The sequence below is a fragment of the Colletotrichum gloeosporioides genome, assembly GCF_011800055.1.
Source record: "Colletotrichum gloeosporioides strain Lc1 chromosome Unknown consensus_43, whole genome shotgun sequence".
Lineage (NCBI taxonomy): Eukaryota > Fungi > Ascomycota > Sordariomycetes > Glomerellales > Glomerellaceae > Colletotrichum > Colletotrichum gloeosporioides.
In genome coordinates, this window is record NW_025544688.1 from 122442 (window position 1) to 138762 (window position 16321).

Consider the following 16321-nt stretch of genomic DNA (forward strand, 5'->3'; position numbering starts at 1 on the left):
GCCTGGGCAGCGTAAGCTTGGCGGCGGTCTTTTGTCCCTAGGACGACCTTCGGAAACATCATCAGTCAGAGTCAAGATTGCTCGAATGACCCTGCTGTGCAGTCCTGTTCCATGTTTCAAGAGTCTGTTGGGCAAACAGAGGTCAGTCACTCATGTGAGCTCAACAGATGAATGCAGCAGTAGTCCAATTGATTGATTCACTTATAATCCCATGAGTGTCAATGATGCATACCCCTTGCAGCCCACCTTGCCATTAACAGCTAATGGTGCGCAACCCCTATATTTGCAAGCTCTCTATCCCCGAAGCCTGGATCCAACTCATAATATCTTCATGTTTCGTCGAGCGAGAATCCGGTTTCGTGTTTTTCCCGGTCCCTTTGCCGATCTCCCCAAAAGACGCCGGATGGACCACGTTCTCACTCAGGTCAAGCACCTGAATAGCCGTCGCACGCGAGGAGATGCCGCCCTCGTCCAGCATACGACTCTCACGTACAACAAGCTCGTTCACTGTATGCAACTCCGCCACCGCCCTCCAAGCGTCGACAAGCCGCCGCTGAAGCTGCAGCTCCCACGTCCCGTGCCACCGGATCGATGTGCCTGACTCCGAGACGGCGTAGCGGAACAAGGCCGCCGTGCGGAAACCGCCGTACCAGATCTCCATCCTCTGCAGCCTGGGCATCTGGAGCGCGGCGCCGGCGGCGTTGGCGAGCATGTTCGTGGCCCTGAGATGGCAGGCGTCCTCGGCCAGCAGCTCGGATGTCAGGGTCAAGGACGTGAGGTTCTCCCAGACCCAGTCGGACTGCGTCTTGCGGAAAAAGTCGTTCGCCTCGATGATGTACGACGCGGACAGCTTCTCGAGGAAGAGACTTATCAGTCCCAGCGATTCGCCGACGACTCTCCTCGGGTGGCGGCGTAAAGGCTGTGACCACGGTCTTTGGGATGTCGGGTTGATGTCCTCAAATATCGATAGAGACTTGATGTTTTGGTCGCGCAAATCGCTCGCGTCTAGCTGCGGAAAAAATGATTCGAAGTATACTGAATCTAGGTGCTTGTGAGAACTCGATGCGACAGAGAACATAAGGATGCCACCATACTCACCTCCGTCTTGTACGAACCAGTATTGGCTGCCTTGAGCTTCAAGGTCATCATAGGAGCGGCATGGTTCGAAAGCTGCGTCGAGGTCAGAGTGCTCAGCGTATCGTTTGTTCTCCGTGATCCCAGGACCTTCACGCATTTTCTCCACGATGATACCAGAATATGATGATGTTGTTGAAGTAAAGGATTGTGAGATGCCTCTCGACAGGGTCATCAAGTATCAGCCAGGGCTCGTTCACGCCCGGATCTTGCTTTGGCCTTCATCCCAAGCTCGGAGGCTTCATCCAAAGGCCTTGACCCTTCGAGATCCATAACGTCGAAGGCGAAATGTGTTCCATCATGCCAAACGGTGTTCTGCCGCTGTCAGAAACTCCCTAGAAACTGTAGCCTACCTGATAAATCTCATGATCATAGGTACGTAGTCTTCCAAGTCCAACGCTTCATTGTCAGTTAGGTCCATTGGTACCTTTTTGAATGACCGCGTCGCGTCGCGGCTCACCCCTGCCTCACACCTTGCGGATGGAAAGAAACTGCGCTCGATGAATCTCTATCAGGACTCAACAAAAGTTTAAGAAGACGACAGAGAAACAGCTGACGTGTGGTCGGGCAGAACTGACGGAAACGAGGGCCGAGCCAAGACGGATCCGAGCGGAGGCCATGAACCGGGCGTGCGTAGAAGGGCCAAGACCCCGTGCCGCTCGCTCTAGGTTCCCATTACCCCCATTCTTTGACCATCATCGCCATCTGGCCCCCACGAGGCTACATAGCCGCCGTCAAACCCACAAAGCCAGGCGTGCGAGCTTACTGCCAGATCGGGCAAGAAAAGTTGAGGCCCTCTTTTGCGTATTCTAGAACAGGGGGGCAGCGGCGCCGCCCATTCGGTGAAACATGCCAACCGCCAAAGGATACCCCCACTCTCCCCGTTCACAGCCTCTAGAATACATCGCACCGGCGGTATCCAAGCTGGCCCTGCATAGCTGAAGCGTGGCTTCGCCCGCGCGGGGCGCTGATTCACCCCCAGGGAAAACCCGCCCAAGGCCCGTAAGCTGACCTCAGTCTTGGCCAAATTCATTCCCGCGCGGCGATGCAGATCGATGCCGCTGCCGTTACACCAAATCCAGGCAATACGGAGTAAGTCATCATTGCCTGATTAAGTAGCCCTGCGAAAAGGGGTGGTTTCACCCAATCATGATGTCCCTGGCATCTCAAAGAAGAAGGATGTGTTTGTGTACTGCGCTTCGCTGTATTGAGATCTATGACTATCTTGATGAAATACTGAAACTTGCAAGGAAAAAGTAGAAAGTGAAAGACAGAATGCATGCTATGCTAAGTTAGGCCGTGAAACATATGTTGCTCTCCTCGCAGAGATGTAATCTAGGATGAATGCGTACGGACTGGTACCAGGCGGTGTATCGTAACTGCTGAAAGACACGAGAAAGGAAAACATGCAAGGGGGCCAAGACAAAGGATAAGGGAAAATGCTGTCGTCGGCTCATCACAACCTCTTTGCCCATATGTTGTCGCTGGTGTAGAGACGGTGCTCGAGTCCGTGGTGCATTAGGAAAAATAGCGAGGCTTCTTGGCTCCAAGTCGACGTGAAGTAATACCGCATCGGCGACTTCGGCGTGCTCTCTGGTTGAAGCGCCTAGCCAGGAACTGCCGACGACGCCCCTAGGGTCATCCTTACGTTCGAGATGGCCGGCCGAAAAGGACATACGTCCTCATCATCAAGGACTGTTCGGAGGTGTAATCGGCCCCGGCGGTTGTGGACGCGGACCACCCCTGGGACCACCTGGCGGGGACGGAGGCGGATCGCCATACATGTTGATCATGTTGAACATGTTGAACGGAGACTTGAAGTCAAAGTTGTCCGGACAACTTCTGTTGAGGATTGTCTCGGGAAGTTCCTCCAGTGGTGGCGCTTGGGTTTTGTCCAAACTGGAAGTCTATGAGACTTGAGGGTGTAGTTTGAATGACGGAGAGGACGAATACGGGAATTTTGAAGCAGCTACTTGAGGAAGCTAGCCGATGATGTTTGATGTGTGAGCTGGTACAATCCTGCCATCTGAGACATTTGTGACCAGCTGAGAGAGGGCTCATATATACTCCGAAAGGCATCTTATACGAGGCTCTGCCACGACTAGAGACGAACGAAGACACAGTTCGCAGAACAGTACGCAGAACAGTCCAAGCATGCTGGTAGGCAAGCAACGATGCCGCCATGTCACAGAGCCACGGCACCCCCTTCAACACCTCAACGGCAGCTTGCACGAAGGTTAGATTACTGCCTGTGTAACCCTCTTCCGCCCAGGACCGCGTGACGGGGGTGTGCCTGAAGGGCAGGGGTCATGGCTTTCCAGAGTAAATTAGGACATGCGCCAGCCTCCCAAGAGTTGGGAATGGCCAATCAGACTTCTGAACAGGCTTCCGAACGGGCGGATAGGTTCGCGGGATGCACGTCTCCCCGCGGAACAGGAAATCTAGGCAAACATGGAAACAGATGGACAGCCTTTTCTTGGAAACTTCTCCTGGGAAAGAAGGTGGGTGTGAGATGAGACGTGCCTAAGAGAAGACACATGTCGTCTCAAGGTACCCGGGACCCGCAAGTCGGACGTATGGGTTGCAAACAGCACCAGGAAAAGGATGGGTGTATGCCTCGTTGAAAGCCGACATCGTGTAACCAATCAACTGCGCGAAGCTTCTCTTCCAGCATCGATGTCACCGCCGTGTCCCTCCAAATCAACACTTGTCGATTGGGTCATTACATGGGAGGCGAACATGATGATGAAGCTCTGCTTGAGCATCATCTTGTCGAAGACACTGCCATCCCGCGTCATGCCGAAAGGGTGGTAAGAGTCCCGCCGAGATGGTCCGTCATGTGAGTGTCCAAGTCCGTCGACTTTTGCGAATCGTGAGCGTTTTCGGGTCCGGCCGAATGGCTCGGTCAGGACACGTACATTAGGGGGACGGATGGGAGGGTGTCCAGCAGTCGGGAGATGGCCCCCAAAAGGGAGGCTTGGGAGCGAGAAACGAGGGACTGGTGCTCAGCCTGAGCTAGTATTTGGATAGCTCGCTTGCTTTTTGACCAATCTGGAGTTAGAGAAGTGCTTTCAAATCCAGGAAGGGGTAAATTAGGAACGTGGACATGCCCCTGCTTACGCAAGAACCAAATGACGGTAGCGAGGGTCGAATGGGGAGAGGCCCAGAAAGTCCCCAAGGCGTCAGCAAGAATCAACCCCGAACAACGCAGTGTTTGCACATTGCGGCTTAGCGTCGAGCCGAAGGGGCGGATTCGCATCGCTCACACACACTCACATCCCACGCTCTCCCGCCCACTCATCCGGGGCAACGCACGCGGGTGTCGCAAGGCCATAGGGCTGAAGGATTCGAGACTTTTGGAGCATGTCGAACGACGTCGCACAATGCGCCTTGAGAAGTGCTGGGTCAATTCCGAACGAGCAATCTGCGGTTGCGGTGCTCGCGTTTCAGGTAACCAGCAAAGCCGCTCTATCAGCCACGAGATGGCTTGTCTGTATCGTTGTTTTTTCTGTTGTGAGGACGCTGTTCAATTCAGTTCAGCTCAGCTTTCTTGCCTTGGCAATGTGGGGGGTTCGACCGGGGGAGGGTCAGGATCGCAAGGCATTCTGGACGACAGCCTCAGAACAGCGGAGTTCCTCCATCTGTGCCGCAAGACTCGACCTGGCATCTGTCGAAGTGTGGGTTGGTTCGCAGAAACCATGCCGTCAGACTTTCAAAACCAAGTTTGTTGACTCAGAAAGCATCTCTTTGCCCGAGACACGATCATCGACTGTCAAATCCGGAGAAAAAGTCGGCCGCCCCGGGCTTAAACCCCCTGCTGCATATTCGAGGTCTTTCGTTGCTGAGCACCTACAAACGGTCTGTCGCGACGGTGGCAGCACCATAGTTAATCGCAGGACAAGGGTCGACCAACAGCCGGTGCTGTGTCAGCTTAACCCGGCTGTCGGTTTTCCGCGATGTATTTCGCCTCTTCTGCCCTGCGAGGCGTCCCAGCCAAGCATTCCATGCGGGACAGAGTTCCCTGGTGTGGGTGATCGGGCTGAAGGATGGTGTCAGTTTCACTGTGTCGAGTGAGTAGACGAGGGTGTGGCTGCCCCTCATTCCAGCAGACTGGTCAGCTTGATCGGCCTCCCATTGGTCCTTTCGGATGCCCTGGTAATTGACATATTACGCGGGTCTGTTTGGTATCGAATAAGGGCCCGCGAACTGACGAGTCGTCAGCATGCCCGAAACCAGCCTTTTGGTGCTTGTGTAACGGACAGAGACCATTAGCAACTGCACCGGCAGCCGCGGTACTCGAGCTCCGCCGAAGCAAAGTGGTCATTCGCAAGAGCCACGGCCATGGTGCCGGGAACAAGCCGGTGTGTGCCTCCAATGCCGGCGTAAGCAATGACATAACGCCCTGACAAACAAACCGCGTTGCCTGCTGGCTGCTGCCTGGGACTCGGTCGTGATATTCGACTCCAGATGACAAAAGAACCGCATGCTTACTCAACGGGAGGTGCCGCAAGCATTCAGGTAACTCCCTACCGCTCTGTGCAGTAGTACCGCAAAGCTAGTCGCTCTACAAGATCAGAATGTAAGTCGGGCGAATTTTCGATGCTGGCACCGGTGTAAGCTCACCTGATGCTGAATGAAAGGCAACCCGCCTATCCGCCCAGCAAGAAAGCCATCGCTGTCGCCGACGAAGGATCCAAGATGAGTCTTTCTTCGGACTCGAGAAGCTTCCAAACTTGGTCGGCAGCATCAAGCTGCCCAGCAGAATGCCGCGAACAGCAAGCGAATGGCTCCACAAAATACTGCACTCATCGCAGGCCTGCTGGCTGGAGGATTGCGGCGTGGTGAAGGCACCGAAATAAAAGTGAAGGGTATGGGGCCGATCATGTCTCATTCGTCGCAGGATTGTCCAATCAGAATGTCGAGAGCGGGTGCAGCAAAAACACTGTGGTCTTAATCTCGCTCCATCACTATCCAGCCTCTGCAAAATCAAGCCTGTCAAAGTTAGTGTCATCAACGCCGCACATACGCTTCTATCACCAGATCAACACGGCCCACCGGTCCGACTAAAGCCAGGGTGCATCGCGCACCACGCGCTGCGTGAACCTAGGGTCTTCAGGGGCGAGGCAGACTTCGGGCCCTGGAAATCGTATCACGAATCGGTATGGTGGACAATGAGAAATGCGGCATTCTAAACATTTGCTCTGGGTATTATTAGCTTAGAATGCATGCGGACGATCAGGTCTTACGGGTCAACTTGTGTGCCCAAGCCCGCCGCGTTTTCGATGCCCGATCGACTTTTCCATTACCCCCAACGCCGTGAAAGGTCATTCACAAATAATCTGCCGCCCATAACATGCCGAGCATCTCCATTTCATCGTCCCTGGTGAATTCATCGATAGCCCCGGAAACCGCCACCGCCACCACTTCCACCAGCACCGATGCGAGGGCCACGATCACGGCTACGGCTGGGGGAGCGAGTTCGACGGCTCTCGTAACTGTCGTAGCTGTCTCGACTCGGACTCCTTCTGCGGTACTCATTTCCGCGCGCACCTGCGCCGCGTCTCGGGGCTGGCGAGCGAGATCTTGAGTAAGATCTCGAACGGCTTCTGTACCTGCTGCCTCCACCTCGAGATGGAGGTGCACCCGCAGGAGACCGCGAGGGGGAGCGAGAGACGGATCGCGGGCGGTAGGTATCGGATCTAGGCCCCCGACGATTCGGTGGAGGCGAAGCACCGCGACGGGGTCCGTTCTGGCCAAAGGATCCGGGACCCGAGGCCCCGACATGAGGTGCGCCCGACTGCCTGCCGCTGCCTCGACCAGCGGGGGCTGGAAGCCTGGGGTCGTAGCCTGCACCGCGGCGAGCCATGGGAGGCGGCGGGGACAGCTTGCGCCGGGGCAGGACTATGGATACGTTGATAACGGCGCCATCAATCTGAGCCTCGTGCATGTGAGCAATAGCCTCCTCGGCGTCGGCCTCGTGGTCGTAGAGAATATAGGCAGTGCCTCTGTTGGTGCCGTCTGGAGGAATGAAGTGTTAGCCTGGGATGGTATCATGTTTTGGGGTTTGGAGGCTGTCGTGTTCGATGCCTTGGGTTTACCTACATGTTCTATTGATAGGCAGGTCAAGGTCTTTGATAGGACCAAATTGGCTGAAGATCTCCTCAAGATGTCCCTCGTTGATGTTCTTGGTCAAGCGCTCGACGACAATCTGGTGCAAGATGTCTGATTAGTTTTGATTTTTCTCGGGCAGACAGTGCAATTAAATCATACCTTGGTGCTTCTGACAACAGGGCTCTGGCTGCGTCCGCGGCTGCGGCTGCGACTTTCGCTGCGGTATCTCCCGTTGCGTCGCGGGGCTGGCGACTGGGAACGCGACGGCGAACGCGAATCGTAGTCCCGGCGGCGAACTGGCGAACGTGAGGCAGAGCGACCTCTGTCGGAACGCGGAGTCGGCGATCGGGTTCGGGAGCCATGGCGGTCGCCAGGCGATCTGGATCTGGACCTCGAAGCCATTTTGCGAGCTGCGATGGTTTGGTGACGTAGAAGTCTTGCGGTCGTTGCTCGAGAGAGAAGACAGTTTCGTAAGGTGCTGCCGCTGTTCAAGGCAGCGCGACGGCCCCACATCCGCGGTCTGAGCGGGGCACGTGACGAGTGTTGACGCTCACCGAAACTGCAAGCACTACCGAGACAGGTGAGTCTCGGTGAATCATGCTGCTGTTGCTTGTCTCTCGAAACAATACTAATGAGAATCTTGCCAGCTCGAACAGCGGAACCCAATGGTATTCGTGCTTCATGCCCTCTGTTTGAGAAAAGAGCGAATCAATCGGGTACGCCTTCCTTAGTTAGGTTTCGCACTTGCTGTTTGAACAAGCCTATGCACACTCGTCATCGTGAAGGAGTCATAATGAACTAATTCATCCCGCCAAAACCCAACCTACCTACAAATCATCGATGTTCCGCTGTAATCTAGAGGATCACGATGGTTTGATATTAGAGGCTGTAAATTTAACCTGAGCTTTATGCGAATCGTCAGCACCCCAGTTGTTGCTGTTATTCTGGTTTCTTGGCGCCTTCTGTTCTTCGAGGGGTAGTCAAACTTCATGGCCGTTGCGATATCGGCGTCTTCATCATCGTACCTCCCTGTCGTCAAGACATCTGAATAAAGCCTACGAACAGTCATAAACACATTGCAATGTACTCCATAATGGATCCAATATTGTCATATTATTACAGACGTATGGATATACGCTTTCATTGGCATACCGCCTATGAACGTCGACGCCAAGTTGGTGCATCTACGTTTTTGTTTGGACGTTGTCGACTGTTCAAACAAATGCCTGGTTTCAATCCGCTTGTGCTACTAGTAATACATGGCCCAGGACCAATTTATGTGTGCTTTTGCCCCTGACCCTGTCAAACCGACTGTGCCTCGAGGAGATCCCGAACGCCGCTGATGCCTCCTCTCTAAGATCACGCAATAGGTATTAATTGCGACTGTTCCGTATGTTCCGTACATGACAAAAGAAATGCTATGGAGCTTGCTTGACATTTGTTAAGCAGCCCATTCAACCACCTCCAAGGCGCACATGACAAGCACCAAGGTTGACGGAAGGATCCTGGAAAGTCTGTTAGTTGTTGGAGGGTTCAAGATGAAGGAGCAAACATACCAGATGACATAGCTCTGGAACAGGATACGAGACATCACACCCTCGTAAACCTCGTTGATCTGGCAAATCTGTGCTAGTTGCAGAGCACTCGGCGCTCCGGTCAACAGGAAGCAGACGATGACGAAGATCGGGTCGTCCAAGATGCTGACGGGAACATACTTGGCGAAGATGGCCAAGATGGGGGTCATGATGAGAGTTGGCAAGAGCATTCGGCACATGAGCGACGCCACCAGAAGCTTAGTGCCGATCTGGTCTTCCTCGGGATCCCGGAGCTTCTCACTCTTCTGAGTGTTGCGGGCGAGGTTAGCTCCGAGAACCACCAGAATCAAAGGGACGGCAACACCACCGCTCGATTGAACGGCGTCGGTGAAGCTGTTCTTGATGAATGATCCCTCCTCGAAGAAGATCTTCTGCAGCGCGGGGACGGAGGCAACCACAACAGCGCTAAGCATGGCCCACAGAGGAGGGTTCATGAATTCCCACATGAAGTTGTAAAACTTTCCGGAGAATCGGTTGAGGGCGACCAAGATGACTTTGACGGGCTCGGGGAGGCTGTTGAAAAGTCTCGCGAAGAAGCTGGCCGTAGACTTCTTGCTCCTAACGATGGCGTTGTTCATGGCATTCTTAGCGCGGGCAGGGTAACCCTTAACGCCCTCGGGAACGTCGGGTGTATCCGTGTTACGAATGCGAGGGAATGACGATATCTCATCGTCGCTTCCATTGAAAACGGGATGGTTGCCGTTCAGAGGTGCCAGGCCGTTAGTCTTCATAGGCTTCTTGGGGAGGTATTCGTCATCCTCGTCCTCGGTATCGGCCGGGGAAGCTCTCGATCTGCTAGCCACTGGAGTGCGACCGGCGGGCTCGTAGTTGGACAGGTCGCTACTGGAGGGGCTGCGAGACGTGGCTGCGTCGTCTTCGTTATACTCGTTCAAAAGGGGCGCAGTCTCTCTGTCTCCATCATACTGTCCCTCCTCGACCCGCTCGTCTTGGTACTCGGGGTACTTATCCTTCGGAGCGAGCAGAACGTGGTAGCCCCAACTCCAGCGGACCAGCTGACCAAGCTGCTGGAAGATCAACAGGTACAGAATACCACGTGCGCCAACCTCATCATCATTGTCTCCGGGAATCTTGTCCCAATGCAACCCCTTGATCGTCTGGGACAGTGACAGAACCATGGAGATGGGCAGCGAGTTTGAGTTGCCGAAGACTCCCATGGCCGTGACGAAGTTTGAGGCGCGGCGGTTGAAGCCGAACAGACGGGCGACGACAGTAGCCACGAGCCAGGAGACCATGGTCTGGATGACGAAAATGATGGGAATAACGGCAAGGTCGAGCAGCTTGTCGGCGTTGAGCTGCGATGCTAGCTTGGTGAAGACTGCGAATTGTCAGCATGGTAATACGGGCAACAATGCATGCAGAAGATACATACTAAGACAAGGCGTGAAGAGCATGACATTGAGGTTGGCCAAAAACTTCTGCTTCTCGGCATCAAAGTGGCCGAGCCGGGCAATGACATAGCCCGGCAAGCTTACACACACGACCTCGAGAACGGCCTCGAAGACGAGAAGGACCAAGTGGCCCAGGGAGGGGTGGGAATCGTGTGCCTTCTCGAGAGCAAGGAGAGGCATCTCGTATACGTTCTGAGCCATGTTGGCTAGCCGATACGACGCCGGAGACGTCAAATATTGTTGGTCCATGGCGACTGGGGGTTGGTAGAGGACGATAAGTGGATTGGACGTTTGTGGCGGCAACGGGGGACGTCGATAGAAAAGGACGGCGGACCGGAGGGCCGGCGCAAGGTCGTCGTTGCAAGGAGAACGGTCCTCGGCGATGGAGAAGTGCTCTTAGGCTCCTTGAATGGAGGCTTGGCACGGTGCGCGTGGGCCTCTATCGCCAAGCTAGGCGAAGTCTAAGCTGGCAAGCAGATGTTGTGTGTGGTTTCGGGAGGGCAGGCGATGGGACGATGCGCCTGGCAGAGTTTGGGGTATCGCGATTGCAATTGGATATGAGTGTGAGAGCGAAGCTTCGCAGTAAGAGTTTTGGTTCGGTTCGGAGAGGGGTTCTCGGATTATCGGTGGTAGGAATCAGGCCTCCAAAGTAGAGTTCGGCCTTTTCCACAAGTTTGCGACGATGCTTTCATTCTCTGGCGGACAGAGACATTAGGAAAGTAATATTCGGCAACGGGGGAGATTCGGAGATGGGTTCGATAAGGTAAGAGGACCTCAACAGCAGGAGGAGGTGTGGGAGGGAGGAGAATGTATTGGTAGGTAAAGCACGAGGCGAATGGGAAAGATAGGAAGAAGCAGCAGGGAGGGACGAGAACGACCGAGAGCCAGCCACAGACGGAGGGAGGCACGATGATATGGAGGAGGTGGGTAGATTGATAAAGAAAAAAGACGAGGGAGCTAATCCGGTCGCGCAAGACCAGACGGGCTGGGTTGGACACACACAGCCAGCAGGGCAGGTAAGGTAGGTGGGTAGGTAGCGCACTGGACGGACCAGCTCCAGGGATGTTGGCGGCTCCGAGGACCACTCTAGCGACAACTCACAGCGATGCGTCACTGTACAGCCTACAGGAAACACCTCCACGGAGACCTCTTTCTGGACGAGGTGGATGGGATGGGTCGAGTGGAAAAAAGCAGGGGCCTAGACTTCAGACCGTAGCGGTTACGGTTGCGCATCGCGGTGGTTTAGCGAACATCAGCACGCTTCAGTCGGCCACCTAGCGTGACTGCTGGTCAGTGCCGTGTTCCACTGTTTCGAGGTGAGGTAAGGTGCTGTCAGGCTGCAGGCAGGCAGGACAGGGCAGGGCAGAGAGGCAGGGAGGCCCCCCCCCCCTCAACCTTCCAATTGCCTGGAAGTCGAAGCAGGCCCCCAGCAGCCCTGACGGTGGAACACCTCACTGCAGCGCGAGGTGGGCTCGATTCGCCGTTGCGCCGTCTGGAGACAGCTCCCGCTAGAAACGGCTGGCGCCCAATCAGAAGCCCCCGTGGTGGCACGATGACGACCGACGTCGTCTGGTTCAGCAACTGATACCGAGTAGAGGCTGGGTATCCCAGCAGACAAACTCTGCATGCAAGGTACCCCGGCAATACTTGCTGTCTCCGTTTACTGTTGCCTCCCGCGCGGAAATGGAACACAGGGACCGTCACATCCATCCAGTGTCCCGTCGCCGTCACACGAGCACCGTCACTTACACCTCACCCTCACACTCCAACATTATGCTTCGTGCACTGCCATTGCCGTCCCCTCAATCAAGGCATTCTCACCGGTGGCCAAAAAGCAAGACACGACAGCAACATCCCTAGACCGATATGAGGGCTGCTACAGGTCTGTGGCGCTTCTGATTGGGACACACAGCAGGCCAGAAGAAGCGCCGCGCAGCTGATTACTGCCTCTTGGCGACGTGGGCGCAGCGCCGACGCGATATTCCTTGGCATCGACATGGTGAGTCTCATCGAAAGCTGAATGACGGACGCGGACGTGGCCCTCCACAACTCGACCGCTGTCTATCAATTTCCATTTCCACCTCCTATCACGTCCGCCGGCCAAGAAAATCTCCGTCACAGCACTTTACCAGAACCTTGCGCCTTGCTACAATTAACACCTTCGCGGTCCAGTTTTCGCCTCCGTTCGTTTGTGATTCATCCGTTGTCGGAAACTGTTGCACGAAGTGCCCAGTGCACCCGGAGAAAACACTGCTCCCCGACGGTCGCTCCATCTGCGATACTACACCCAGCAACCAGCCTCCTCTACCGTTTTCTCAGGCACACGCTTGTCATCCCACTGCACACATGCACGGCGGAGAGACACACATCCACCCGCCGGACATCTCCCGCAAGGTACGCCGCACGTCAGTTGGCCAGGTCGCATTCGATGGACGGCACAGCGGCACACCTCTGCACTTCCTGACAGTTCCTGGTACTTTATCCGGCCAACCAGCACTCCAAACAACCCGTCCTCCGTTTCTTGATTCTCGACGCCATGAGTCCTCCTTGCCTGTTCCTGTTCCCTGATGCTGTTGATGTGCACCCGTCCGTCCACACTGCTCAGGCACCCGACCCTGCGAAAGCTTACATCTCTTGCGGAGCTGACGTGACGGCCCCCACGGTTATTCTTCCCAGCGTTTTGCGCACATCGCTGGGGTCCTAAGGGTGGATTGCCCGACTTCGCTGTTCAGCAGCATCAAGGCTCACGGGCTCAGGGGTCTTGCCGGCAGTTTAAGCTTGTTGTCCGCCGGCAGCAGGGACAGCGCCCTCGGCTGCGCTGACCTTTCGCGTCTACAACTCAACTTGCATACAACAATCCGATGTGAGGCCCGTCGCGCTCAGAATCCCCTCGCCGCGGAACCCAACTTTGCCCACCTCAGAAACAGCGAATTTGCTAAATAACCGCAGATGACGATGATTCCCTCAGGGTATATGCCTCTTTCACTTGGACAACACCATTGCCCGACCGCAGCCTGATCACAGCTTCCCGCCCCCCATCATAGCGTATCAGATCTTGAACGAGATGATCATCTCTTGCCGGAAAGCTGCGCTTCCACCCCGCCAAGGCTGATTTCAACACGGCAACCTCACGCGATGGTATGCTCAGCCGACTTGGCTGCCTCCTTTCGTCGTTTGGCATCCAATGTTTTGTTTCGCCTCAAGCCAAAGGGGCGTTCCTTGCGCGCATAGAACGTTATGCCACTACCCTTTTGATCTGATAAACTCCGCGGCTTTGACTGGACCCTAACAACGACATGTGGGGTCAAACAACCGCAGTTGATGCTGTTGAAGAGCCCATGATACATCTCGTCTCTCATTGTTGTGTTGTTCAGCAACTGGCTAAGAAGGCCTAGCAACAATGTTGTTGGTATAGTTGATGTACGACTGACGAGAAGACCTTCTGGTCCACATCGTTATAGATGCTCGAAATAACACGAAGGAGGTGCATTACCACTGGAGACCGCGATGGACTTGGAGACGAAGGGGTTCATTTGCTACTGGAGAATGGCGAAATCGGGTACGGTGTTGCTATAATCATGGAAGGGCACCAGAGACGGCAAGGTCCTCAACTAGTGTTGACTTTTCCCTCGCCAGGGTTCTCTAAAATACGGTCTTGATTGTTCTCGAGTGCTCAAAACTACGAAGAGAAAAGGTTTTCTTTTCTTTCTACTCTCCTATCAAACTGAGTTGTTTGTTTCTTCAGCTTCATGAAGATAGAGACCTTTGACCGGGCCCCTGGGTGACAGTCATGTATATCATCGATTTCTTGCAGCACGCGGTGCAAGCCGTGCTGAACAATCAACAATGGCAACAGCTGAAGGTAAGGTGCTCTCGCCTCGACTCACCGTGGTCTTGATTCACCAGACCATGGTGAAAATCTCTGCCAGCTCCCCGAGTCGGTGAGATTGACTTCAAAATAAAAACTTTTTGCTAAACCAAACATCAAACTTGTGATCCATCAACTTGCTCATCACAAAACTCACCATACAGATTCGTTTCCCCAGCATCAAGATGGGCCAGCAGAGCGGTACCAACACCATTGGCAAGGAGGCCGGCGAGGCCAAGGACGCTGCCATCGATGGCAAGCCTGGCAACGCCACGTCCGGCAACGGAACCAGCTCCGAGAAGTCCGGCAACAGCGACGGCAAGGGCGAGGGCGAGGATGAGGACGAGTTCCACGACACCCACGACACCGTCGTCACGGCCAACGACCCTCCCCGCCGCCGCGCCCCCCGCAAGAAGGCCGGCGTCGCCTCTGCGCTCGAGACCGCGGACGACGATAAGTACGACGACGCGTGGCTTCCCGAGTACGACGACGGCCCCGCCAACGAGAAGGTCGTTGACGGCGAGTGGGTTGCGGTGAAGAAGCCCAAGCCTACTCGCTAGAGTCGCATTCGACGCTCGTCTGAGGACGCGGATCGCGGATGATCACCGGCTGCCCTATGTCGCGGCTTTGCTCTGGGAGAAACGGACATGGGAGGGTGTTTGAGACTCATGGTCAAGGAGGTAGGCTTCTCACCACAGCCACAACTTTGTGTCAACCTCTGACAAACATGCAGCCCGCTCACCTGTTCCCAGTACTGCTGACCGGGTGACAACGATGTCTCTCCGAATAGCATCAACTATGATGATTCCAACTTGCCACCTGCACCAGTTTCCCCCTTGAGTAGTTCCCCAGCTACTCACGGAACTCATCGCGTCAAAGACGACTTCTCGTATGTCCATCTACTCCTTCACATGATTAGTGTCCAAGAGACTGACGACCCGAAAAAGCGGATAAAAGCTCTACAAATTTCCTTTTCTCGCTCGTCCTTTCGGCTCTCGATACCCTTGATTGGCGTTCTCAGATGGTTTCCCCTCTTAGTAGTTCTCCAGCTACTCGGCAGACGAGGTTCCTTGCGCCAGTTTCCCCCTTGAGTAGTTCCCCAGCTACTCATGGAACTCATTGCGCCCAAGTAGACTTCTGGTATGTCCATTTCATCTGACACACCTGCTGCCCAAAATACTGACCACCCGAAAAGCGCGTTGAAGCCCTGCAAATTTCCGTTTCTCGCTCGTTCTTTCTGCTCAAGATACCCTTGATAGGCGTTCGCACGCAATACAACTCGAGTCTTTACAAATACATCACGTGCTCCCATGTGTGACATTGGCGTAATGATCGCGATTTCCCAAGTGCGACCCGACAAGCAAGGCGTTATGAGCGGTGCCGCCGAAAATCAATCGTAGATGAGGAGGGGAAGGGTGCCACGGGTTCAAGATCCATGATATCAATTCGCGTCAAACATGCATGCGGAAATGGCACTTTGCGGTTGATCACAAGCTGGATGGAAAAAGCCTGTCTTGGAGGCTACACTAGCACTGATGATTGTCGTAGCTGTAAAAGATCGACATCTGGACGTGGGGAGCTTCCATCCCTCCTGCTCGCTTCAAAGGCCACTGAACTAAAGGTGAAACAGATGACAGATGTGGGGAGGGGGGCCGATCTGTGCCACGACGCGACAAACCACATGGCTGATGACGCAGAGGGGATTGGCGGCGGAAGGTATGCCGCTGACATGCCACCATCGACAACTTTGGCTCAGTCAGCTCAGTAAGCCCATCCCAAAGAGAATCGACCGAGGGGCAGGACATATTGGGCCAAAAGTTTAGCTGGCTCGGGGGCAAGACTTTTTTCATGTTTCGAGGTCCCATTGACTTTTTTGCTGAGGGCAAGGCTCTTGCCTGCCTGGGCAGGGCACTCTCCCCGATGACATGCAACTGTAACCCTTTGTTTTGACGGCATCCGGGGAGCCGCGGGTGGCTGTGAAGCAACCCCCGTGGACCACCAGAGTGAGGCGCAAAAGCAAGGGACCTGTTTTTAATGGGCATTGGGCAGTGTGAGGCTGAGCAAGACATCATGGACCCTTATTTTCGCGAATGTTTTAAACTTTGGGTTTGCATGTGCGTTATGGCTATCACGACAATCATGGGCTTTCAGAGGTTGAGGAGGTGGGCATGGTGTTGTCGGACGTGGGGCCGTCGTGATGGGAG

At 54.8% G+C, this 16321-nt stretch overlaps 3 protein-coding genes across 3 annotated transcripts; all 3 read right to left on the minus strand.

The window, feature by feature from the left end:
- Positions 1-277: 277 nt before the first annotated feature.
- GCG54_00008605 (uncharacterized protein) lies at positions 278-1234 on the minus strand (the record flags this gene model as incomplete). Its single annotated transcript, XM_045408566.1, has 1 exon — positions 278-1234. The coding sequence occupies one exon, from the start codon at positions 1232-1234 to the stop codon at positions 278-280; it is 957 nt and encodes a 318-aa protein (XP_045264533.1).
- A 5228-nt stretch (positions 1235-6462) lies between these two features.
- On the minus strand, positions 6463-7844 carry GCG54_00008606 (RNA-binding protein with serine-rich domain 1-B; the record flags this gene model as incomplete). The annotated part of the gene is given in 5 exon segments (XM_045408567.1): positions 6463-7035; positions 7046-7152; positions 7237-7356; positions 7405-7765; positions 7800-7844. 5 exon segments carry the CDS (start codon positions 7842-7844, stop codon positions 6463-6465), a joined length of 1206 nt encoding a protein of 401 aa, XP_045264534.1.
- Positions 7845-8686: 842 nt separating this feature from the next.
- Positions 8687-10498, minus strand: GCG54_00008607 (putative transporter C5D6.04; the record flags this gene model as incomplete). Its single annotated transcript, XM_045408568.1, has 3 exons — positions 8687-8750; positions 8802-10176; positions 10231-10498. The coding sequence occupies 3 exons, from the start codon at positions 10496-10498 to the stop codon at positions 8687-8689; spliced, it is 1707 nt and encodes a 568-aa protein (XP_045264535.1).
- Between the last annotated feature and the right edge of the window lie 5823 nt (positions 10499-16321).